Below are 23,498 nucleotides of genomic sequence, written 5' to 3'. Positions count from 1 at the left end.
TAGTCATCCATTTAAAGGAGGGACAAGCAGGCCTGGGCCTGTCTGTTACATTTCACTTACGTTACACTTGTATGACTCCTAATTGAGGGATCCCCTGATCTAGAAGACAATGAGTGATCCCTAGCAATGAAATCACTCAAGAATGCAGGTCCTCAGTGTGTGTCAATATGTGCTAAAGAGTATGGTCTGTATTCAGTCCCTAAACAAAGTCACACTTAAAAGAGTCATGACAGTTTGCCAGCAGCTCATGCTTTATGAGGCAATGCCACATTTGGCCAGTAGATAGCACTCAAGATATTTCAATAAATGAAGAGACAGTCTCCGTGCGATTATGAACCCTGCTAGGGAAACATCATACAAGTTCATTTTAGATCAGTGAAGGGGCAATATAGATACCTCCAAATGCTTAAAAATTGGGATTTTTGTACCAAATCCCAGTAGCCTTTTAATGTAAATCTGCACTTCATTAGGGTAGGAAAATTAGCCCACTTGTTTCCTAAGACAATTGTTGTCTGAAGGCAAGGAGACTACCATTCATTTGACACAGCTTGAAATAAAACAGGAAGGCAGCACTTGAATAGCAATGCCCAGGTTCAGAGGGACCACAGAGTGGAATACGGCAGTTGCATTTCACAAAAAAAGACTCAAAATGTAGTAGACATCCGTCCTGCCAAAGAGCACAGTTCAAAAGTGACGTGTATTTCTGAATGCAACGTTTGAATAACTAAGAACCTGGCTGTAAACAAAAAACTGACTCATAATTGCTGGAAGCCCATGCACAGTGCCTTGGTGTGGTTACACCTACTAGTAAGTGTGGCTGTGGCTATGCCTTGGTAAGTGACGGCCTCCGTGGTGCATAAGGAGGAGCTCTTGTTCTTTAGAGGCAGGAAGCAGTAAAGCTAGCTGCTGCTGTGATTTTGCATGCCCAGTTCTTCCGATACAGCAAGTGTGGGTCTGTGCTTACAAATGAGGTGATGGGTATTGAGGTTCTGTCCAGGCCAACACAGAAAACCCAGAGCGTGAGCAGTTAGGAGATGAGAGTCATTCAGATATCTACCAGAGAAAACTGGAGGCACTTTGGAGCAAGAAAAGACCATGTTAAGAAAAAAAAGAAAAAAAAAAAAAAAAAAAGACATCTGAAAAGAATCAGTGAGGAAACTAAAGAAACAACTTCACTTTCCTTCTGCAGAAAATTGGAGGTGGTCGCAAGTGTCAGGCTATTACAAAAGTCAGCTCTTGGGAGGACTGGTTTTATTCCCTCCTCTCAGGGGCCAGACCTACCTCAAGCTGTCTGCAACTGCTACCCCCAGCCCACTTTAATGCACTTACACACTCAAGAAGGCCAACCCAATACTCTGCGCAAAAATTTCTAAATCTAGCCTCAAATTGAGTGAAACCCCTTCAACCTCCGAACTTCCATTCATGGGAGCCATTACAGGCTTCTGTTGTCATTGTTTGATTTAAGTCTGGGTTTGGGCATGAGCAACCAAGAGTGCCTTGTTAATATGAAGGGGGGAGGGAGTCCTCCCAAAACTTTCTGCATCCCAGATTTCTGAACCCTAAGCATTCAATTCAAATTGGAACATTTCCATTTGATTACCCAACATAGTATTGTGCAAGTGTGTTTTTCCTTTGCTGTCTCTTTCTTAATCATTGTGGATCGGCTAGGCACTCCATCCCATGCCAAAATAAGCCTAGCATAGTTGGTCAGAAGAGCAACTGATCTGGATCTGGTGTTCTCGGGCCATGGCCTGGCTGTATGACTTTGGGAATATTGCTTTCCCTCTCTGAGCCTCAGTTTCCTTATCTATAAGGATATCTATCTATCAATTTATCTATCTATCTTTCTATGAGGGGTTAAGCAAGATGTTATAATTTTAGCTTTCTATGCTCTGTTCTTCTGCCTTCACACCACCTAGGAAGCAACATTCAAAACAAGCTAAATGATTTTCTAGTTGTGATACCCATCATATTTAATGTATAAGTGGAAAAGGTGATTATTCAGTCCAATAATCAAACATATATGGACAATGCATGGAAACATACACGGAACAATAATGAAAGGTTTATAAAAAAAAAACCCATTCCTATTTGTAGAGACGTAGTGAGATGTAGCACTCAGGGAGAGGCTCTCTCCTGCCTTGTAAGAATTGATGTTCTCTTTACCCAGCAGCCCTCCCATCACAGGACCCACTGGGAACCCCAGGTCACCTATCTCCCCACTACCTCTCCTTTTGGCTACCGACAGTGGCATCAACCAGCAGCTCACTCCTGGTAGCACCTTCTAACATCCATGGACAAGATGGTGAAGACATACTGTTGTGGCCACCAACTGTGGAGAAAAAAACATTTCACTACAGAGGAATCCTTTGATTTGTGTCTGAACCAGGAGCCACTGAGATGTTTATGTGATAAAACTTTTATAAATTCCCCAGACATGGTGCAAATATCTACACAGAAGATCTCTAGTTCTCTCCTGGAAGTCCTATGTAACTAAGAATGTAAATAGGTTCAAACAATATTCCATTAAAACCTCAATGCATTCCAAAGTTGGAGGGGTGGCTACAATTCTGTAGGGGAAAGAAGGAAGGAAGAAGGGGGAAGGGAAGAAAAACAGAAGGAGAATGGGGAGAAGGAAGGAAGGAAAAAATACATTTCTGGTAGACTAGTACTTCTCAGCCATGACTGTATAATGAAAACTGGGTGAAAAATAGCAGAGCTCAAGCCCATGTGGGAGATGTTAAAATTCCCCAGTGACTCCATGTGCATTCAGGGTTTAAAATCAATGTCATGTGGCATCATATTTTATTAAATAGCGACTCAATAATATTCAGTTACTCAACAAGAGTGGGAACTAAAACAGATTTTAAGTTGTTAAGAATTGCTACTAAAAGCCCACCTGCTTATTACAGGGGTCTAAGAGTTCCAAAGAGGATTCTCTCTTTCCTTGGGATAGGTACTGCCATATTCCTGAGTCCTGAACCCCACTTTCTGAGGGCTGCAGAGGAGCCCCACACCTTGTAATTCTCCCCATGTCTCACTCTTCTAAAATTGTTGCCAGATCGATGCTTCAGGCTCAGTCCAGTCACACATCTTTTCCTAATAATAAGACAGACTCTGGGGCTTTTAGCATCCATAGATCATTCCCACAACTCTTATTAACTAAAGGTTCATTCATTCACTACATCAAAACTTTTATAACTGCCGGCCAGTTGAAAACGACCTGAGGCAGAGTGATGAATTGGAAAGATCACCACCGCATAGGAAGCTGAAGGCCTTGAATCAAGCTTCAGATCCGTCTCCCGATGACCTGCAGCTAGTCACGTAACACTTGGAGTGTCTGTTTCCTTAAACATAAAGTGAGAAAGTTGGTTAATGACTACTATCTCTTGCGACTCTGAAATGCGACTCTGCATAGAATGTTCTTATCCATGTGCTGGTGATGGTGCCAATGGACAATAGAGCGAGAAAGTAAGTACAGAGAAGCCTAAGAAGAAAGTTAATGGTCCAGATGAGCAACAAGTTGACAAATTTGCTCTCAAAGCATTGGCATCCCTGTAAGTCGCCTGTTTGAAAGGCTACAATGGAGTCATAAGGCAGTAAAATTTGTTAGGTTCCACTTTCTGCCACTTGTCTGTATGAAAAGACAATTTTCACTCCCCTCACACTGTGAAAACCACCCTTGCAAAATGAAAAGGCAATGATCTGATTCTCTAGCTGTTAAATTGCCTATACGAGAGAAAGTGGTGATGTTTAAAGTGAAGAAAAAAAAAATTCCTCCAATATGCCAGGAAAGTTTAAAAATATTCCAACCCCAAGTTCAGCTCACTGTTCCTTTACAGCAGCTCATGCACCCACATCTCTGCATTCTTGTCTTTCCAATGACCATGGCCATCTCATCATGTGACCTCCTTCTCAAGACCACCCTTCATGTACATCTTTGCCACTTGATGTGACCTTCCTCCTCCAAAAAGTTGTAAGACTCCTTATTTCCTGCAGATCAAGCTAAACTGTTCAGCTTGGCATTCTCAGATCTCATAACCTAACTTTCCTCTCACTTTTCTTCAACATATTTCCTCCAGCCACTTTGCTCTACTTATTGTCCATCTATCAGTGATGGCATACGAAGTCCCTGCACTTTGCCTTGCTCAAGCCCTTCCTCCCACATGGAATGGCTCTTCCCATTTTCTCCCACATAGACTCATCTCGGGCATTCTTGGCAACTGAGCCAGCTCCCATTTCATCTCTGCCATGAAGCTTTTGTGTTGGTTTAGAATGACCTTTCTCCCCTCAAATTGTACGAGGCAGCACTTAAGCTTACACTTTCCTGTAATGTCTACTGTGTTGTTTATTGTGTGTTTCCTGATTAGACTGTATATTCTGAAGGACAAAGCAACACATTAAATGCTACTTTCTGCCTGTTTCTTCTCCTTTCTTCTGTCCTTTCTACCTTCTTTTCCTTCCTTCTTTCCTTCCTTCCTTTCTCCTACTTTCCCATAGTATGCACAGCGGAATACAATAAATTATCAGTAGTCACCTTATTAAAAAAAGAAACAACACAGTAATACCAGACCTTAATCAATCAATGGAATACAAAAGTTCACTCACGTCCCTTAGCTTTTAGCATGGAATTCGACACCTTTCAGCGTATTCCTTGGTGAGTATACTTTGTACTACTCAGACACATTCCAAGTTTAGGTCCCTTTAAATGGTGTGTCCACAAAGGTATAGAAATGTCCCAAGAAATATGAACCACCTTAAAAAGTTAAGTATTACAGTAATTAAATCGCTTAATTATTTCTTTCAGTTGAGTGTTAAGTCAACCACTCATCATTTAGAGAGTTAAGGATAACAAAATTAGAAACTACTAAGTCAGGAAGGGAGCCCACCTTCTGGTTTTATAGATGAGTCAGCTGAGGCTCAGACACCAAGTCTAAATGAATCTAAATCTTGCAAAGTCCTTTGCCCTCCCCTTCCTCTTCTAGCAGCATGTCTCTAAAAAGGGGTTCCTCTATGTCTGCCAAACCCTTCCCCATTTAGTCCTTTTTGTTTCCCAAAGACTGTCTATAAATAGCATGCAGCCTTACACAGGGACCTAAAGTTGGACAAAAGGATCAACCCATAGAGATCTCTTCCAATTTTTGAAATGATCTTATTTATGCTTTTAGGATAGAAAAGCTTTCTAGAAGCAGCCTCTAAGCCTTCGTGAAGAGAGAATTTTTATGGACCTGAGGGCTAGCTATAAGAGGTGAGTTATAGATTTAGATATGTAAATAATGATTGTGTCTAAGAGGCAGTTGCATGGAATAGTAAGAGTCTGAGGACAAGAAGAAGTGGGACAGAGCTGGTGCATCCTTTGCTACTGGGTTCTGGAACTCCCAGTCAGACTTGGCAAGGGGTTAAGAAGAACACATGGCCCTCCTTTACCTTCCTCTCTCCATACACAGAATGGAGTTATGTTAGAGAGATACCCCACCTGTAGCCTCAGAAACAACATGCTTTTAAAGTCACACTGGGATCCCAGAATACTCTCTCTCTTCGCCTGTATAATCTTGGCACACCCAGTGAAAAGGTGGGATCTTGCCGCACCCAAGGTAATCCTACTATTCTTGGAACCTACCTGCAAGACCCCCCTGCTTCAAGCGCGGTCCTGGACCATTCAAAGACTTTTAGACTCCCTTTTCATTTCTATTTTAGGATGGGAGGTGGGTTGTAAGCGGAGAAGAAAGGTTTTCCTAAAATTCCCCTAGGAATTTCCCCTAACATTTCAGCCCAAACTTCATTTTTGTTGTTTTATTTTTTGAAGACTGGAAACCAATTGCAGTTCTTCTCCCTTGCCTCAACATGTTTTTCTTCCATAAGTAAGAGTTTTGCGTTTCTGGAAGCAGGAAATAACCTTATTTTGCTCATTCTTTTTGAAGCAGCTGCTTCGAGACTCATCCCTGGAAAAGTAGTTTTATTCTCTCTGGATCTTAAATTTCCCACCTGCTCAATAAAAGGGTTGATGAGGGATGGTTAAATTCTCATCCACCATAAACAGTGGAGGAGTCTGAGGCCCACTGCCAGTTGACTTTTCTCCTGGAATGTCCAGCACAGAGGTAGCTGAAGGTTAAGGATCTCTCCAATGCCATGTGGTTAACATGGGGGTGAGGCTCACTGGCTGCAAGTTTGCAGCCTCTCCGTGGCTCAAAGACACCCCTCTCCAAGATTCTCGAGTGTAAAGCTGCTGCCGGGTCTTCTCCATTCTTTCCCGCGTCCTGGCGGAAGGTTTGTGTGGCCCAGCTCTGTCGGTCTCCCGGCCACCCAGCTGTCTATACCATCTTTAAACCCAGTCGAGCCCGCACCGCACACCTAGCTCGGTTTCTCACGGTTCTGCCACTACCCCTCTCCTCCAGGTGCCTCTCGGTTCCCACTATTTCGCACTTCCAGAAATCCCTTCAGCCACACCAGCCACACTTTGCACTCCTCGCTTGAGGCTCTGGAGCTAGGCGCGGAGGTGAAGTGGGGCGCTCTCCCGGGGCGTCCCGGGCTCCACCTCCACCTCCCCACAGCAGCCTTTCTTGTTCGCTGCCCCCCACGCCCCGCCCAGACCCCTGCTGCCTTCCCTCCAAACTCCTTGTGTGTTCTCCCGGAGCCCTTTTCCTTGCATCCTTGTAGGGAGACTCCTCCCCGCCCTTACCTCCCCAGTAAAACGGGAGCGGGTCAGTGGGTAGGGCGGCTGGCCCAGCCGAGTCACCGGACCGGCTCTCCGCTGGGCGGGGACGGGGACAGAGAAGGCTCCGGGCCTTCCTCCGACTCCAGGGAGCGCTGAGCTCTGTCGGGCAGCCGCACCGCGGGTCCGGATCACTAGAGCAGCCTGGAGCGGGAACCCGGCACCAAAGCGCCCGAGTCACTGCCTCCAGCCCGCGGGCGTCCCCCGCGCTCACCCCGACTCCGGAACGCCGGAGCCTCGGGCGCCCCTGAAGCCCCGCTCAGCGTGCGGGTCTCGAGCGGCACAGCGCGCTCTTTTCCAGGCCCCCAACAAGGAGGGGCGCGCGGGGGGCCCCAGAAGCACCTCCCGCCAGCCCGCCCTCCCTCTTCCCCGCCCGCGCACCGGGTCCGCGCGGCGCGGCGCTGCGCTCGGATTCCGGGAGGAAAGCGCCGCGCGGTGTCCCTGGCGTCCTCAGTCCTGCCCCTCGAAGTGGAGATGCGCGAGAGGCAGGCGAGGGCGCGCAGCTCGTGAGACGCCGCGCCAGCCGGCACCATGCGCCTGCGGCCGCTGCCCTTCGTCGTGGTCCCCGGCTTGCTGCAGCTGGTGAGTGTCCGGCCCGCCGCGCGCCTAGCGCGCGGGGGAAGCGTTTCGGCGGGAAAACCGCGTCCGTGGCCGACTCAGAAGCGGAGACTGAGGTTGCACGGGACCTCGGGTCTGGGAGTACGCGGGGTGGAAGGAGTTTGGGGTTGCTTTAGGGGTTGGAGGGGAAGAATCGCGGAATTTAACGGGGGGACCTTGAGGCGGTTGGAGGGTTTAGCAAGGATTGGGACTTGAGGGCTAGGGTAAAGTAGGCAGAAAGTGACCGGGGAAGAATATGCGAGAGGGGTTGAGAGTAGAGGGGTACGATGAGGATGATCCGCAAGATTTGCCTCCAGGCCAGAGTTTGAGGGGCTTGGTGGTTTTTGTGTTTCACATGGTATTTTGCCCGGATGCCTGCAGACACTCCTTTCAAACCGGGCATCGTGCATCCTTGTTCTCAGTGTCAGTCAGTAGCTCCTTGCTAGGGGAAACTTAGGCAAAAGACAGATTTGGGAATCGGGGGGAGATTGGATTTGTCTTCGTTTTCCGTCTGGCGCAGGGGACTGGGATGGGGTTTTGCGCCGGTGGGGTTGCGGGATATAACTTTCACGCCCAACTCCACGCTGGAGCCCCCTCTCGGGAATCTCTTAAGCAGTTTGCTGCCAAAGACCTCTCCCACCTCGTCTGTCTGAGGGGGCTCTGAGGAATATGAAGGCCGTTAGAGGGTGGTTCAGGGTTCTCCGGCGAGAACTGTTGGTGTTAGGTGATGTTAGTCCTTTAACTATCTTCTCTCCCTGGTTTTCCCGCGTGGCGCCGCGCTCTCCTCCTTCCGAAATATGCCTCCATAATATATATATATATATATATATATATATATATATATATATATATATATATATATATATACTGTTAGTTAATTATACTTAAGATCCCAAGTAAAACCTTCCAGAAGACAACTTTTAAAGTGAAATAGAGAAAGGGACTGCTTTCGCCTGTGGATTTCAATTGTTCTCTAGGCACTTAACCTTGATACAGCGCTGTTAAGGGTTTTCTCCAGGTTCCACGGTTTCTTTGGTCCTTACACTTAAGATTTTGCTCAGTTAGCTCTGGGCTGTTAAAACAAGGTTAAGGAAACCAAGCTCTCAGAGAATGATTCATCTCTCCTCTCTTCTCTTCTCTTTCTCTTTTCTCTTTCTCTTCTATTATTTCCTTTTAGAGGGAAAGATAACTAACTTAAGAAAGTTTCTCTGTGAGATGTGTGATACTGTAGATGCCGAAGTACTTGCAAATTTTGAGGATGGAAGGGATTCTAAAAGGTCTTAGTGAAGGGGAGAGGATAAGGAAAGGCTGTCCATTCTGGTTACAACAGAGATTAGCTTTACTTGCACAGCATTGGGTAAGAAATTCTTCAGTGACACCAAGAGGAAAATGCAGTGATGTTTCCAAATGTCCTTCATGGAACCATCACATCCTGCCTATATACAGTATTGCATATTAAAATAAATTTTGCATCTAAGGCATTGTGCATGCAACATATATGCCACATTAGACTTTAGTATCACTTGCTTTTTTAAAATGTTTAAGCTGGATTCCAATAAAAGATGGTCTAACCAGCAGCATTTGTATGGTGTATATAAATAAAACTCCAAAGGCCTAGAGAAATCAGGTTCTTAAGTAAGATTTCCAGGATATCTTCATGAATCTCTTCGTTAATTTAATTTTGCATTCAGTGATCATGAACTGTGTATCTGTTCCACTGTGTAAGACTCTTAAAGATAAGGAAATATATTTGGGCATATGATGGGAAAAAGTTCTCCCATCAGCCACCGTATTGGAAATGTTACATTTTTTTTTTCACACCACCAGAGTCAATAAGAAATAGGAAATACATCTTGAAGGGATTATATACCCTCCTTAAGAGCTAGATTCTAATATTACAGCATGGATTGATTGATTCATTTTTAAGGAAGCTTATGTCAAATTCTAATCCGTTTTTGGATTGTGCTTGGGTTGTAATGTTTTTTTCCTGGAGCACTTTATCATGGTAAGTGAGGTGTGAGCTGCAGCTGTGTGATAAGCACACATTCCTTACTCTGCCATCCTTTTGGACAATAAAAGGCTGTTTACATTCTCCACATTCTTAGAGCTGTTTCCAGCCACACAACACAAGGGGGTTAGGATGTGAGCTGAAAACAGAGTGACTGAGGAAGGTAAACCTAAATGAAACCTTCCCCAGGCCCACCATGTACCCCACCCTGGCAGGTATCAAGGAGGGCAGGTCATAACTGGACCCTTTGGATGACTCACAGTTTTATTCTACCTTTTCCAAGCTGATATTGGACTTACTTGCTCAGTCCCAACAGCAAGTGGATAAAGTGTTTTCTAGATGTGAAAACTGGACTTTTAAATTTCTAGGAACTAGACATAGTTGTATTTAGTAGATCTGCCATGGGGGGAGTGCAGAAGTGGGGGCAAGGTTGGATTATTGCTGGAATTAAATTTCATTTTTTCAACCACCTGGGCAACCTGAAGAATGTACTTTTTAAAACACGCTAAGTATTTTAAACCAGTAGTGGATTCATTTGGGGATTTTGAAATGGAATTTTAAGAAAATGGTCTGTTTCATCGAAAACAGTCACATGGAATTGGGTCCAAATAAGTCAATGGGTCCAAATAACCACATGATACTGGTACAATAACTAGAATGTTTTTACTTGTTTTTGTAATACTTAAAATTTGTAAGAAAACAGTCGGATGAATTGGTAAATATTGCAGGTAGCCTATGAAGTACGTGCGTGTTAGATGCCCTTGTCCAGTTCTCCTTCCTGCGTCCAGTGTTTTAACAGATAGATTGCTCACCTAATTAATAGGATTGCTAGGCAGTTGCAAAATTTAAATATCAATCCTGAATGTATTATTTTTTCTGAAATCCTTATTCAGCAACCATTCTTTATTATTGTATTAACAACACATTATTTCTTTTCTGCCATCTAATGATGAGAAAATTAGCATTTGAAATTAATATTATAATATAATGAGGGTTATTTCCTGACATGATGCAAAGTAAAGACTTCTCCAGATGACAACTTCTTACAGATTTACATGATAATTTAGGACTCATAATAAGTGTGATTTTTGCCTTTAAGTAAAATGCAGATTGTAAAAGATTAAATTTGAATTTAAATAGATTATTAGCTTGAGTTTAAGTTAAAATTCAGTGATGATTTTTAAAATAAGTTTGTCATACATTTCATCTTGTTTTTCTGTGTTACAATGATTTTATAAAGTAAAATATAAATTAGAAGTGATGTAAGATAGCGAATTTTTAGAATTCTATAAAATCAGAACCCTTGTGAGGAAAGGTGTTACAATTTTAAGTTTATCCTCATTGTGTAGTATCTTCCCACATGAACTTCCTTTGTTTATCTTTTAATAAATTAGTAATTTTAGGATTTGTTTACTATGATATTCATAACATATATTATTCTCAGCTTCGTATTTACAAAAAGTGGTAACTCATGACTGTCTTCCGTTCAAAAATCGTAATTTCCCTCATACAGTTCTGATCAATAAACATCAAAACAGTATTTTCTAGTGTAGGATCAATAGTCTCTTGGCGAGATGATGATAACGCACAGCCGTAAAAATACTGCAATATCATGGCTACGACTTAAGAGTTGACGGGACATTACAATTAATTCCTCATTAAAAACACCATTATCTTAGACGTTCTTAAAAATGAGAATTAGGATTAGACAGCTAAGTCCTCTATTCTCGCCATTCATCTCTCCGTGCATGTTGTGTTCCCTTGGCCTATTCTGAGATTTATGTTATCTGGTTCAGTTTTAAATGCCTTCCACATAGGAGATTGACTCCTCTTGGGAACTTATTTTATAGCTTAATAGATTTCCAAATGAAAAAGAAAAGCTTTCTTAATCTTCGTTGTTGTTTGTTTTTCTTTAAGATTCTTTTTGTATTGTTTTTGATTAATGATCAAAATGCTCAATAAGGCAGAAGGCTTTTTGGAAAACCTTTTAGAGGTTTTACATTGTCAGCTTAAAATGTGTAGCTCTTGCAAATCGAATGAATTAAGAAATGTTGATTTTATAATATGTTGTTCACCTTTTACCTGTTAAAGAGCTAATCAATACACTTTGAATGATTTAGACATTTGGTAGTAGCAATCAAAGGTGAATATAAATGTGTCACAGGTTTGTGATTTTGTAAAAGCTCTGACTGTCTCTTACTGTTTACATATTCTGTGGACTCCTTTACCTGAAGCATTGCTGGGTAAGATTTGAAAAAAGAATTACAGCTGCACACTCAAGTGCCTACAGTTAGGGCTGTGTCAGCGTTTCTGTAGAGAATCTCATTTCTATCTTAGCCATAAGCATTATTGCTGGTAAGAAGTTGGCATTTAATATCTTGATCTGGGAGTCAATTATTTTAAAGCTGCTTTAAAAAATTGGTCCAAATGATCTTGAGCACTCATCCATGTGAGGTTACTCTCGCAGTATTCGTACAGTACGGAAGACCATGATTTAACAAACTAATTTCTGTATTAGTCTGGCATAGACATTATAATGTTTAAATTATTTTAAATAATCCTTTCCCAATTAGCCCATTTATTGCACTGTTGTAAGACTTTGAAACACTATTTCATCATAAGTGTTTTTTACCGTGCCAAAATCAGATGCTCTAATGATTATTTTTATGAGTTTTTACTTGCTAACAATCTACTTGATTTTTCAAAAATTATTTTTGAAATGACCAATGGTGTTAATACAACTCCATTCCTTATTTCAAAACCCTGTTCCATTAAAAAAAAGGATTTAAAACAATTTACAGCATAGATTTTCATATTATAGAAGGAATTCCAAGATATGATTGAAAAAGTTCATTTTAGGTTATTTTTAATTTATGAAAATCTAGATAAAAGCCTTCAAACAACTGTTTGGTTCATTGTGCTATAAGATCAGTATATAATAAGGGATTCTGTTTCTTTGTAGAATGACCATTAAAAATTAAAATGTCATTATCTAAACCCAAAAGCTACAAATCGTATTTTCCTTTTTTCTTTGTCAGATCATTTAAGAAGTTAAAATAATGTCTTTAAACTTGCCGTTCTTATTAATTTTGTCTGTCCTTGATTTATGGACGTACGATAAGGGACAAGGGAAGTTTTGTATACTTAAATTACAATAATAATGCTGTCTTAAAGGTGCACGTACTTACTATTTTCAAGTTTCTTCCATACAGTTTATCATGTTCTGTTCTCCCAATAAAACTATAAGATCAAGAGGGGCATTTTAAATGTCTCCATTTGTGTATTGGAATGAACAATGTTCCTTTTTTTTTTTTAAAGATTATTTATTTATTTATTTGACAGAGAGAGATCACAAAGTAGGCAGAGAGGCAGGCAGAGAGAGAGAGAGAGGAGGAAGCAGGCTCCCTGCTGAGCAGAGATCCCGATGCGGGACTCGATCCCAGGACCCCGAGATCATGAGCTGAGCCGAAGGCAGCGGCTTAACCCACTGAGCCACCCAGGCGCCCCGACAATGTTCCATTTTTAAATAAATTGCACACTCAACAAATATTGACTGACTGGCTGTTTTGACCCAGACAACCACACCAAGACGACAGGAGACATTGGGGATGTACCAGTAAGCAGAGTAGGACTGCTCTGAGAGTGTGAGTGTGTGGATGTTGCCCACACATTTGTGTGTATGTGTCTTGTGCAAGTCCCTTAACAACCTCAACCCTTCATCTATAAATGAAGTCATTAATGATAAAGTGGATGAAAAGTGCTTTCTTGCATCACTTTCCTTTTTATCATATGGTAACAGTGTTTCTGGATTTTTCTTTTTATGAATTACATCTTTAATTACTGTAAAATTTAAAGTATGTCTTAACACAAACATAATTGTTTTAAAGATAAGTTTTACATGGAGTTTATGCTGTGTAGCCACATCACAAATGATATGTGTATTTAGAAGTAGATTTAAAACACTGCAAGATTGATTAATGTTATCACTGTTTATGGGAAGAGAAAATTAGTGAAAGTAGGCAAAGGGAATTGATGAACATTTATTTAACCCATATAATCACAAAATCAATAAAATTTAAATTAAAATGGTGTATTCAGGCTTTTTTCCCCATATATACTATTTTTAAATTGTAAACTACGAAAATCCTGTTATTGCTTTAATTTAAATAAAAGTAAATTGATGCTGAGTTAAATTCTAATAATTAAGATAAACAACGTAACGCTGTAATACTGTACTTCAACCAGAAAATGATCATGTGACTTTTGTACACCTCAGTAGAATCCAGCCTATTTAAATCAGAAATAGTTTTAACTAACTAAAAAGTTTTCAGGAATTTAGATGTAAATGGTATGGAAATTTTAAAAGAAAACCAACAAAGAACTGGCATGTGAGACCCTATCAAAGGTGGAGAAAATGTTCGTGGTCTTAACATTAGGAAACGAGCCATCTGAAACAGACCTACTAGTCCTGGGGTTCACTCCAATTACATATTAAACAATGTAAATGTCTTTAAAAATGAACCCTGACGGGGCACCTGGGTGGCTCAGTGGGTTAAGCCTCTGCCTTTGGCTGAGGTCATGACCTTGGGGTTCTGGGATCCATCAAGCCCTGCATTGGGCTCTCTGCTCAGCAGGGAGCCTGCTTCCCCCTTTCTCTCTACCTGCCTCTCTGCCTACTTGTGATCTCTCTCTGTCAAATAAAAAAGAAAAAAGAACCCTGACATTGTGATATTACTGTTTGGGCCAGATAAGGTAAGTTTATGGTCATAAAAACACTTGTTTAATTCTCTTCATGTAAGAATATGCAAGATTATGACTTTCAAGCATTGTAGTATAATACTGACAATATAAAAACCTTATCAGTTTTACCTTAAGTTACATAGATGTATATTTATTCATTCACAATAGTAACTTAAGAAATAGTCTAGATTATTTGCAGAGGGAGACCGCATGTTTAATTTATATAAAGTCCATGTTATTCCCATTCCAGAATTCTACCCCTCGTTTATGTGTACAGACTTAACTACTGAAAGTGTTCGATTGAGTATGACAATCTCATGACATTTTGAATGGATAATGTATACAATAAGAGAATAGGGACTCTAAAGAACTATTTAACCTTTTGCAGTAGTGATAACAATCATTTTTATTAACAAAGTCTTACTTTTAATAACCCAAACAGAAGACAATTGGGATCAGTAAAAAAGAAAGGGAGGTGAAGTTTTCAAACGTGTGTTTTCCATAACTGTGAATTCACCTGTTAATCCCATGTCGATGACTCCCAAATTTGCACCTCGGTCCCTGACCTGCTCTTCAGACTCCAAGACCATATCTCCATAGCTCCCTGTTCATTTTGACTTGGATGTTTTATTACCAACTCACACCCACTCACCATGTTCAAAGTCACATCTTTCCTGAACAAGTGCCTTCTAATATTCATGGGTTCAGATCTTCAAGTCACAACCTCCCCCTTTTTAATGTCTGGTATCTTTGTGTTCAGACTGTGGAGACAAGTGACTCGGTATAAAGCGCTACATGGTTTACTAGATTCTTTTCCCATATGTGATCCTGTGTTTTATCTTCGCATCAGCTGTGAAAGGTAAGCAGAACAGTAATGACTTTAGTGCATCCACTTTGCAGATGAAGAAACAAAAGCGTTGAAGGTTTCAGAAATGGGCTGTAGACCAGAAAAAGATAGTTCAGCTAAAAGGTCAGGGCAGTATCCACTCACAGCAGAAGGTCATGAGATCTGACTTTGACCTCCAGAACGCCTCACTCTGTTCAGTGTCCATGCTGAGGTAGAAACCTCAACTCATTCATTTTAGGAAAGTTTTAAACAAGTTTGTCATAAAGTCAAAGAAGGTAAACACAACAAACAGGTTCTTGGATCATGTCCTTTGGTCAGCAGTTCCATTTAGAATTTAATCTCCCAGAGTCCAGTTTGCCAAGTACTTTGGCCAGTAAATGTAGCTCCAGCTATGATCAACCGAGGATCTAAGAGTTCCTCTAATTTCTCAAGATCTCAACCTGCACCACTTGAGATGAAAAAGATGAACAGGAAGAGAGCAAACGGTCTTAATTTCTGTTAAGGGCCACTTAATCCCAGGTGTCTAAGGAGAAGGTCGCAATGTGAGAAGGAGCCTGGAGGATGGGGCCGGGCTACACAGTAGGTACTTACCCTTGTGCAGAACTTGGGAGCATCCGTATATGATTGTTCTTTAGCAGTAGCAAACTTCCTCTTGTTTTCTCTTCCCTTTCTTACATTTGTAAAGGTAGTATATTATTGACTCTCCATCCTGATCTCTTTGGATCTCTTTTTAACATTTCTATGCACAACCCCCTCCCCTCCACTTTTTGATTTCCATTCTAACTCTGAGCAACGGTAAATCTGCAAAGAAGTACCCCCAGGTGCTGGTGTTGGATGCACCTTGCCAGGAAGCACTCAGAGTCAGAATGTCCTTCTGTTCTCTTCCCTACCCCTTCAGCCAGCTTTTAACAAATGACTCACAGGTGCCAGGGTTGTCTTGCTTGGAGACTTGGCGGAATATTCCAGAGTTTCCTTTAAGGCAGCAGGTTGAATCTACCTCAAGTGGATTTTGCCTGACATCATACATTTCCATGGCTTCCTTCCACTCTCTGACCTGCAGCTCCACGCTCTTACCAGACTTCCCTGGAACCTCTTCATTAGAAATCACTCGCATTCAAACACTGGCTCAGGGTCTGCTTCTGGGGAAACCGACCTAAGATTTCTGTTTAAATTTTTTTTTTAAATATTCAGAAACTTTTAAAATAGGTATTCTCATTCCTTTCTGCCATCTCACAGTAAGAGATAATCACTATGAATAATTGTGTATTTTTCCAGAAATTATGGATATGTATGCTTTTATCATAATTATATCAACACAACATAATGTGCTATAACATTTTTGTTATAGAATATATATTATGGCCATTTTTATATAATATAGAACAGCTTATATTTTTGAGGATTCATAGTATTTCATAGCATTGACATACCATTAATGTATTTGATCAATCCCTTATTAATATTTTAACTGTTTTGAAGTTTTTGTATATACTTGTAAATATGTCAAATGAATTCCTAGAGTTGAAAATTCTGGTTCAATGCTGGGAATGTACAATATGATTTTTGATAAATATAAATTGTCCCCTAATTGTCCCCTAACAATACCAAAATAGAGTACCACACACAGTGTATTGGCACATGTGCGTTCCTATCTGGATAGTGTTTTCTCTTTTTTTTAACTTTTCCAATCTATTAGAGGAAAGAACTTCATTGTTCATAGTGAAGGTGAAGTGTGTTTTCATATTTAACCATTGTATTTCTTATTCTTATTAATTTTCTTAATTTTTCCATTCTTTTTTTCTACAGCTTTAAATTTATATGTCTTTTATATTGCTCTTGCACAATTGTTGTTTATTTTATTTTATTTATATATATATTTTTAAAGATTTTATTTATGTATCTGACAGAGAGAGACACATGGAGAGAGGGAACACAAGCAGGGGGAGGGGGAGGGGGAGAGGGAGAAGCTGGCTCTCACTGAACAGGGAGCCCAATGTGGGACCTGATCCCAGGGCTCGGGGATCATGACCTGAGCTGAAGGGAGACGCTTAAGGACTGAGCTACCCAGGTGCCCTTGTTGTTTATTTTATTACTCCTTGGATATTTCATACATTATGGGGTTGTTGTGGATACTGTTTCTATGCCTGACATTTTAAAATTATTTTTTGCTGGCATAGAAGGAAAGATATTTATTTTAGTGTATTTATGTTTGTATGAGTTCTATTTCTGAACTAGATTCTTTTTAATAATCCTTTAATTCGATTTTCCTGGATTTTACATATAGATAATTTTATTACCTATAAATAATCTTACATTTGTCTCTTTAGTAAACATTGATGCCTCTTGAGTTAAAATCTATTCTCCTAGTGTACTGAGTAAAACCTTTAGAATACTGTTGACTAACACTGGGAAAGACAGAGTTCTTGTATTTCCAGCGTCAGTGAACACTTCACTCAATATGTTTACTTTTAGCTTCTGGTAATTTATCAAGTTAAGAATATACTTTTATATTTTACATTAAAAAAAATTGTTGATCTCAGAGGTCGATTTCAAATATGTTTTTAGCATCCTTCAAAATGATCATATATTTTTAAAATGCTAACCTCTATATTTTTCTTATTTATATAACATAATTTTCCCAATATTTTTCCTAAAATTTTCCCAATATTAAGCTGTTTAAACCAAGTTAAATGATCTATATTTTAATATACTGGTACATGTGTTTTTATCTTCTTAGTATTTTATTTAGGAACATTGATAATAATACATAAGAAAAATACAACAAAATTGGTTTTACATCAGGATTATTCTAAGATCATAATTAGAAAGACTTCTATTTTTTTTCCTTAGTTCTGGGAGAAATTAAGATGAGAATTGCTTCTGCCTTGGAAGTTGTTGGGAATCATTTTAATCCACTTGAGGCTTTTTGTTTCAGGAGAGATCTATTGGAAACATTTAATTGCCATTATGACTACTTATCCCCTCAGATTTTTTTTCTTAAAAACTTTATTGAGTTCCTTTTGTTAATTTTAAAAGAAAAGTATGCATCTTTGCACATCTTCAAATTTATTTAGCATAATATCATATACGCTATTACTTTAATTTTTAAAAATTAACTTCATATCTGTGAATTTACACCAAATCCCCCCGATCCCCCTGCCCCAACCAAGTTTGTGTGTTTCGGAACAGCCGTTGCTGGGGGACGGCCTTCATTCTTTTTGTAGATCTATGGCTGTAACTAGAAACTTTCTGTGGCAGATTCCAGAGTTAATTCTGTAAGCTGTCCAAGATGAATGAAGCCTCACGTTAAAGGGTGAGCATCTAGAGCCTCAGCCCTCTTTCTGCTCACTGGACAGACATTGCAGCCTTCTAGGAACAGCCCTGGTACCTGTGTGAGCTCCCAGCTCCCCCTGGGCTGAGCTTGGTGGTGGGAAGAGGGTATTCGTGGGTGGGAGCGATGGGGAGGGGTGGTTGGGAGTAAACCCCAGTTTACTGCTCAGGTGTTGTTCTCCTTTGTCTTTGAGTACGGGCTATTCAGCACATCTGGCTTTTGCATCATTCTGATCCACTCTTCTTCCTCTCGAGGCTCTCACATCTTGTGGACTCTTGGCCTCCTTTTCTCTTTCTAGCACCACTATGCATTCATTCTTGTTTTTGCATTCCTAGTTCATGTCATGGGAAATCTGGGAGGGAGGCAAGGTAAATACATTCACTCAGCTTTCCCCATTGCAACTGGAAATCTTTTAGTCGTTTTTGGCTCATTTTTCTTCATCCCCTACAATATCCATTCAGTCACAAAATCCTACGAAATTTCCTTCCAAATCCTTCTGTAAACTGTCTCTTCCTCTCCACCTGGTGCCATTTCATCACTACAGCAGCTTCTAGCTGGTCTACTTTATTCCAAAACAAGCCTTCTAAATTCACTCCACATGCCATAGAATCAGCTTTCTTAAATCCTCTTTGAATTTACTGTATCACTCAACTTTTTTTTTTTTTTTAAGATTTTATTTATTTGAGAGACAGAGTGAGTGAGAGAGAGAGAGAGCACATGAGCAGGGGCCAGAGGGAGAGGGAGAAGCAGACTCCTTGCTGAAGAGGGGGTCCAACATTGGGGCTTGATCCCAGGACCCTGGAATCATGATCCTAGCCAAAGGCAGACACTTAACCAACTGACCCACCCAGGTGTCCCTGTCATTCTACTTTTAAGAATGAGATTGTGATTCCCGTTTTCCTAACATGTGGTATCTAAGTTTTTTTGGCCTGGGTTTCTAGCCTTTAATCTCTTGTTCAATATTCATCACATGCTACAAACTGCAGCCAGGTCTGCATCCTTAATATTCTATGGATCCTTTAGAGTAGAGGGAAAGCTTAGGTTTTGATGACAGAATGATTTGGATTCAGTGCTTTCTTTGGCATCTTGGACAAGCCAATACGTCTACTCAATGTCAGTTTCTTCATAAAATAATGTCAATTATAGCTATTTCATAAAGTTGTGATGATTGTCTAAAAAATGTAAAATGCCTAGTACCTAGTATTAGCTTAAAAAAGATCAGCGTTCCTTTCCATCGGCAACATCTTAGCTTCTTGGAATGCAAGCAACAGAAGCTGACTCTGACAAACTTAAGCAGAGAAGAAATTCATGAGAACAGGGCAACTCACGGGAAAATTTGGAGAACCAGGCATGTCTAGAGCAGAATCCAGGATCTGGGTATCAAGAAAGTATCATTTAGACAAGAGGATGAATAAATGCCAACTTTTTTTTTTTTTCCTCCAGTCCTTCTTTTGCTTCATTTAGGATGTCATGTTCAGGTTAAGAGCGTCTGGTAGACTTGAAAAAGTTGGGCTGCTTAGACCAACAGTTCTACACATCCTAAGGAATCAACACTCCGTGTTCCCATTAGAGAGAGCTTGTGATCAGAACTCCTGCTAAAGGAAGAACTCTATCAGAGGAGGAGACCCAAACTCCTACAGCTCTTCATCTTGATTAGTGTGATTTTTTTTGACTCATAGATTTAAAAAACCACAGATCACCAGACATTTAAGAGAAATCATTGACAAAAAGGAGGAGGAGGAAGAAGAAGAGGAGCTACCCTGCAGGAAACAAATAATATAGTGGATAGATTTCAATTTGAAGGATTCCTAATTAGTATTCTCAGAAACTCAAGAGGTTATTACATCCTGAAAATAAGAATAGACTGCTATGAAGAAAGATCAATTACTCAATGAAAAAGAATTCCTGGAAATGAAACATATAACAGATGAAATTTAGAAGTTGAGGAGAAGATTGAAAAGAACAGGGCTAAAGTTTATGCTGGTGAACTCTTTTTACTTTTTCTTTTTTTTTTTTTTAAGATTTTTTATTTATTTACTTATTTGTTTGATGGAGAGAGAGAGGGAACATAAGCAGGGAGAGTAGGAGTGGGAGAAGCAGACTCCCTGCTGAGCAGGGTGCCTGATGCAGGACTCTATCCCAGGGCCCTGCGATCATGACCTGAGCTGAAGGCAGACGCCTAATGACTGAGCCACCCAGGCACCCATGCTGGTGAACTCTTAAGAGGAAGTCAGCCACAACAGAACTAAAAGACCAAAATAGGAAATAGGAGTTAACAGTGATGAGACACAGAAGACAAATTCAGAAAATCCAGTAAGATGCTCCAGAAACAGGCACTGTGAGGGGAGGGAACATAGTAAAAAATTTAAAAACAAACAAACAAAACAAAACAAAACAAAACAACAACAACAACAAACAGTGTTGAAGGGGCTGATTTAAAAAGAAAAAAAAAAATCTGGTGAAATTTCTGAACTTGAAGGAGAAAATAGAAAATCCTGAGAGTTTTCAGAGAAACGAGATTACGCCCCCCCCCACACACACACAGACACATCTCATTAACCACACTGGATGTTGGAAGCAAAGGAATAATGCCTTCATCGTTCTGAGAGGAAAGGGGTATTGAACCAATAGCAAAACTATAAAGTATGAAGGAAAAAGGAGAAAGAAAAAGCAGAGAAAATAAAAAATGACTTGGGCATGCAAGGATCTCAGGGGAATTGCTACTCACTCCATATGGAACAATTTTCAAAGAAATACCTCAGCCAAGCAAGTGGAAATATAGAACGGGGGGATGATGTGGGATATAGTGGTGTCTGAATATGAGTCAGAAGTGAAGGAAACTGGAAAAGGATCCATTAGCCTCTGACCTTGGAAAGGTATGGGGTTCCATTTCCTTTTCTAGTTCAGTCACACTGTGGCTCTACAGGGATTTCCATTTCAACCGTTTCAGTTCTCTAAATGCTGTTTTTTAGTATTTAGAATGGATTTACACACAAAGCATGAATGATTGAAATATAGTCTAAGAATGGAATGTAACTGCAATGAATATTAATGAACTTAAGTAACAGAATATTTTAAAAATTTGGAGGTAAATGGAAGACACAGGTGAAGATAAGCAAGCATGCCAGTTTCCTTATCTTTCATAGGAAGCAGTTAAGAGGAGCTGTCTAATGTTAAAAAAAAATTAAGAAATAGAATTCAAGGGGCACCTGGGTGGCTCAGTGGGTTAAGCTGCTGCCTTCAGCTCAGGTCATGATCCCAGGGTCCTGGGATCGAGCCCCGCATCGGACCCTCTGCTCAGCAGGGAGTCTGCTTCCCCCTCTCTCTCTGCCTGCCTCTCTGCCTGCTTGTGATCTCTCTCTGTCAAATAAATAAATAAAATCTTAAAAAAAAAAAAAGAAATAGAATTCAAGTGTTAAAAGCTACCAAACAATAGAAGAATTAAAAATAGCACAACCAACAAAAATTCTCATGTGAATTTATTTACAGTGCGCTTTTATTTTTTCCTGTCATATAAACAGATTAGAATACTAAATTTAATAGTAACATCAGGAGATGGGATTGTGACCTTCAAATGTGATTGTATGAGTGCACTTCTTTTTGTGTAGTGTTTTTGACAAATATTATCACTATGAATTTCAAAATAAGGGAGGTCTTCTTCGTAAAGGGAGCAGTTGTAAAGACATGCATGTGAGGTAATGTGTGCTTACAACAGGGATGTGATGGGTATGTTAATGGCATAGATTGTGGTGATATTTTCATGAGTGAATACTTATCTCCAAGTGTATATGTGATAAATGTATAGCTTTTTGTATGTCCATCATGCCTCAATAAAGGATTTGAAAAAAGGGGTAAGCAGAGGTCATCTCTTGGGTCTTGCCATAGGGCAGGGTTTCCCAACCTCAGCACTATTGACATTTTGGGCCAAGTAAGTACTTGAGTGAAGGGTTGGGGTAGTGAAAACGGGGCTGCTCTGGGCATTGTAGGATGTTCAGCAGCATCCCTAGCCTCTACCCACTAGATGCCAGTAGCACACTCTCCCAGCTGTGACAACCAAGAATATCTCCAGAAACTGACCAATGTGTCCTGGAGGACAGACACTCCGGGACTGAGGCCCACCATGGTAGGAGATTCCTGGCTGTGAGAAGCAGAGCCACGTGACCTCTTTGGCCTCTGCCAATTAAATACTCTATCTTTGCGCTATTGGGAAGGGATCAACATGTTGCATAGACCTAATTTCTTAACACTTTTTTTTTTTTTTTAACCCCATCTCAGTTTCCTTCAGTTCAGTTTTCTTCAGGTCAGTTCAATTCAAACTGTTTTTGAGTGCAGCTCTGTCAGACACTCTGCCCAGGGTACCCACCTCTATTTAACAAATTTTCATTTATAAGGCAAATGGATAAGTAATTCCTCTGATATTGCCCTCCTGGATAAGATTTCCCTCTTAGTAGAAATTCACATGCTTCATTTTGCCTCAAGTACAGCTCTTACCAGTTGTTAGGGCTGCTCAGAGAGTTTTAGTAAAGCCTTTGAATTTCCATATTTTAAAATGTGGTAATAAGAAGTTTAAAGACAGCAAATAAAAATGAAAATGGTGATCATCAATGATAGTTGGCTAATAAAAAAGTGAACTAAATCACACTTGATGTATGTATTTGTTACAATTAAAATGTAGTGGGATTACAGTCTTCAAGAGTTTATCACAAACCTAGATTACATTATGCACATCAGAACTAGAGAGTAGCACTTTTTTTAAAAGATTTTATTTACGTATTTATTTGTCTCAGATTGAGAGAGAGAGAGAGAGAGAGAGCAAGTGCACATGCGCATAATCAGGCAGAGTGGCAGGCAGAGGCGGAGAGAGAAGCAGGCTCTCCGCCGAGCAAGGAGCCTAATGTGGGACTCGATCCCAGGACTCTGGAATTGTGACCCGAGCTGAAGGCAGTGGCCCAACCGACTGAGCCACCCAGATGTCCTAAGAGTAGCACTTTTGAATGGAAAATTTGCTTCAGTGTTTTTGAGATTTTTAAAAAGTAGCTTAAAACTATTAAATTCAACTCTTAGGAGCTAGAATATGTTTCCTTTTTATTGAAAAATTGGGGGATTTCAAATTTGCTGAAATGTAAACGCTGAGGTACTCTATTTTTATAAATAGTATGAATCACTTTCTTCTACAATGGAATGCTTTTTTAATTAAATTTCTTCCTTAAGGCAATTCTTAAAAAAAAAATGTATCTATGAAGGTATACTAGAAGTTGCATCT

General features: G+C 40.2%; 1 protein-coding gene across 1 annotated transcript in view; it reads left to right on the top strand.

Annotated features, from left to right (window-relative positions):
- The first annotated feature begins 6,587 nt into the window (after window positions 1-6,587).
- NXPH2 (neurexophilin 2) overlaps window positions 6,588-23,498 on the top strand; it is a 113,272-nt gene continuing 96,361 nt past the window's right edge. The window contains exon 1 of the mRNA XM_082690253.1: window positions 6,588-7,294. Coding sequence (XP_082546379.1) covers window positions 7,244-7,294 — 51 coding nt within the window. The 5' untranslated portion in view covers window positions 6,588-7,243. The remainder of the gene's footprint in view (window positions 7,295-23,498) is intronic.

The sequence above is a fragment of the Mustela nivalis genome, assembly GCF_964662115.1.
Source record: "Mustela nivalis genome assembly, chromosome: 11".
Lineage (NCBI taxonomy): Eukaryota > Metazoa > Chordata > Mammalia > Carnivora > Mustelidae > Mustela > Mustela nivalis.
Note: the sequence above shows the minus strand (reverse complement) of the source record. Positions and strands in the feature narration are given on the sequence as shown.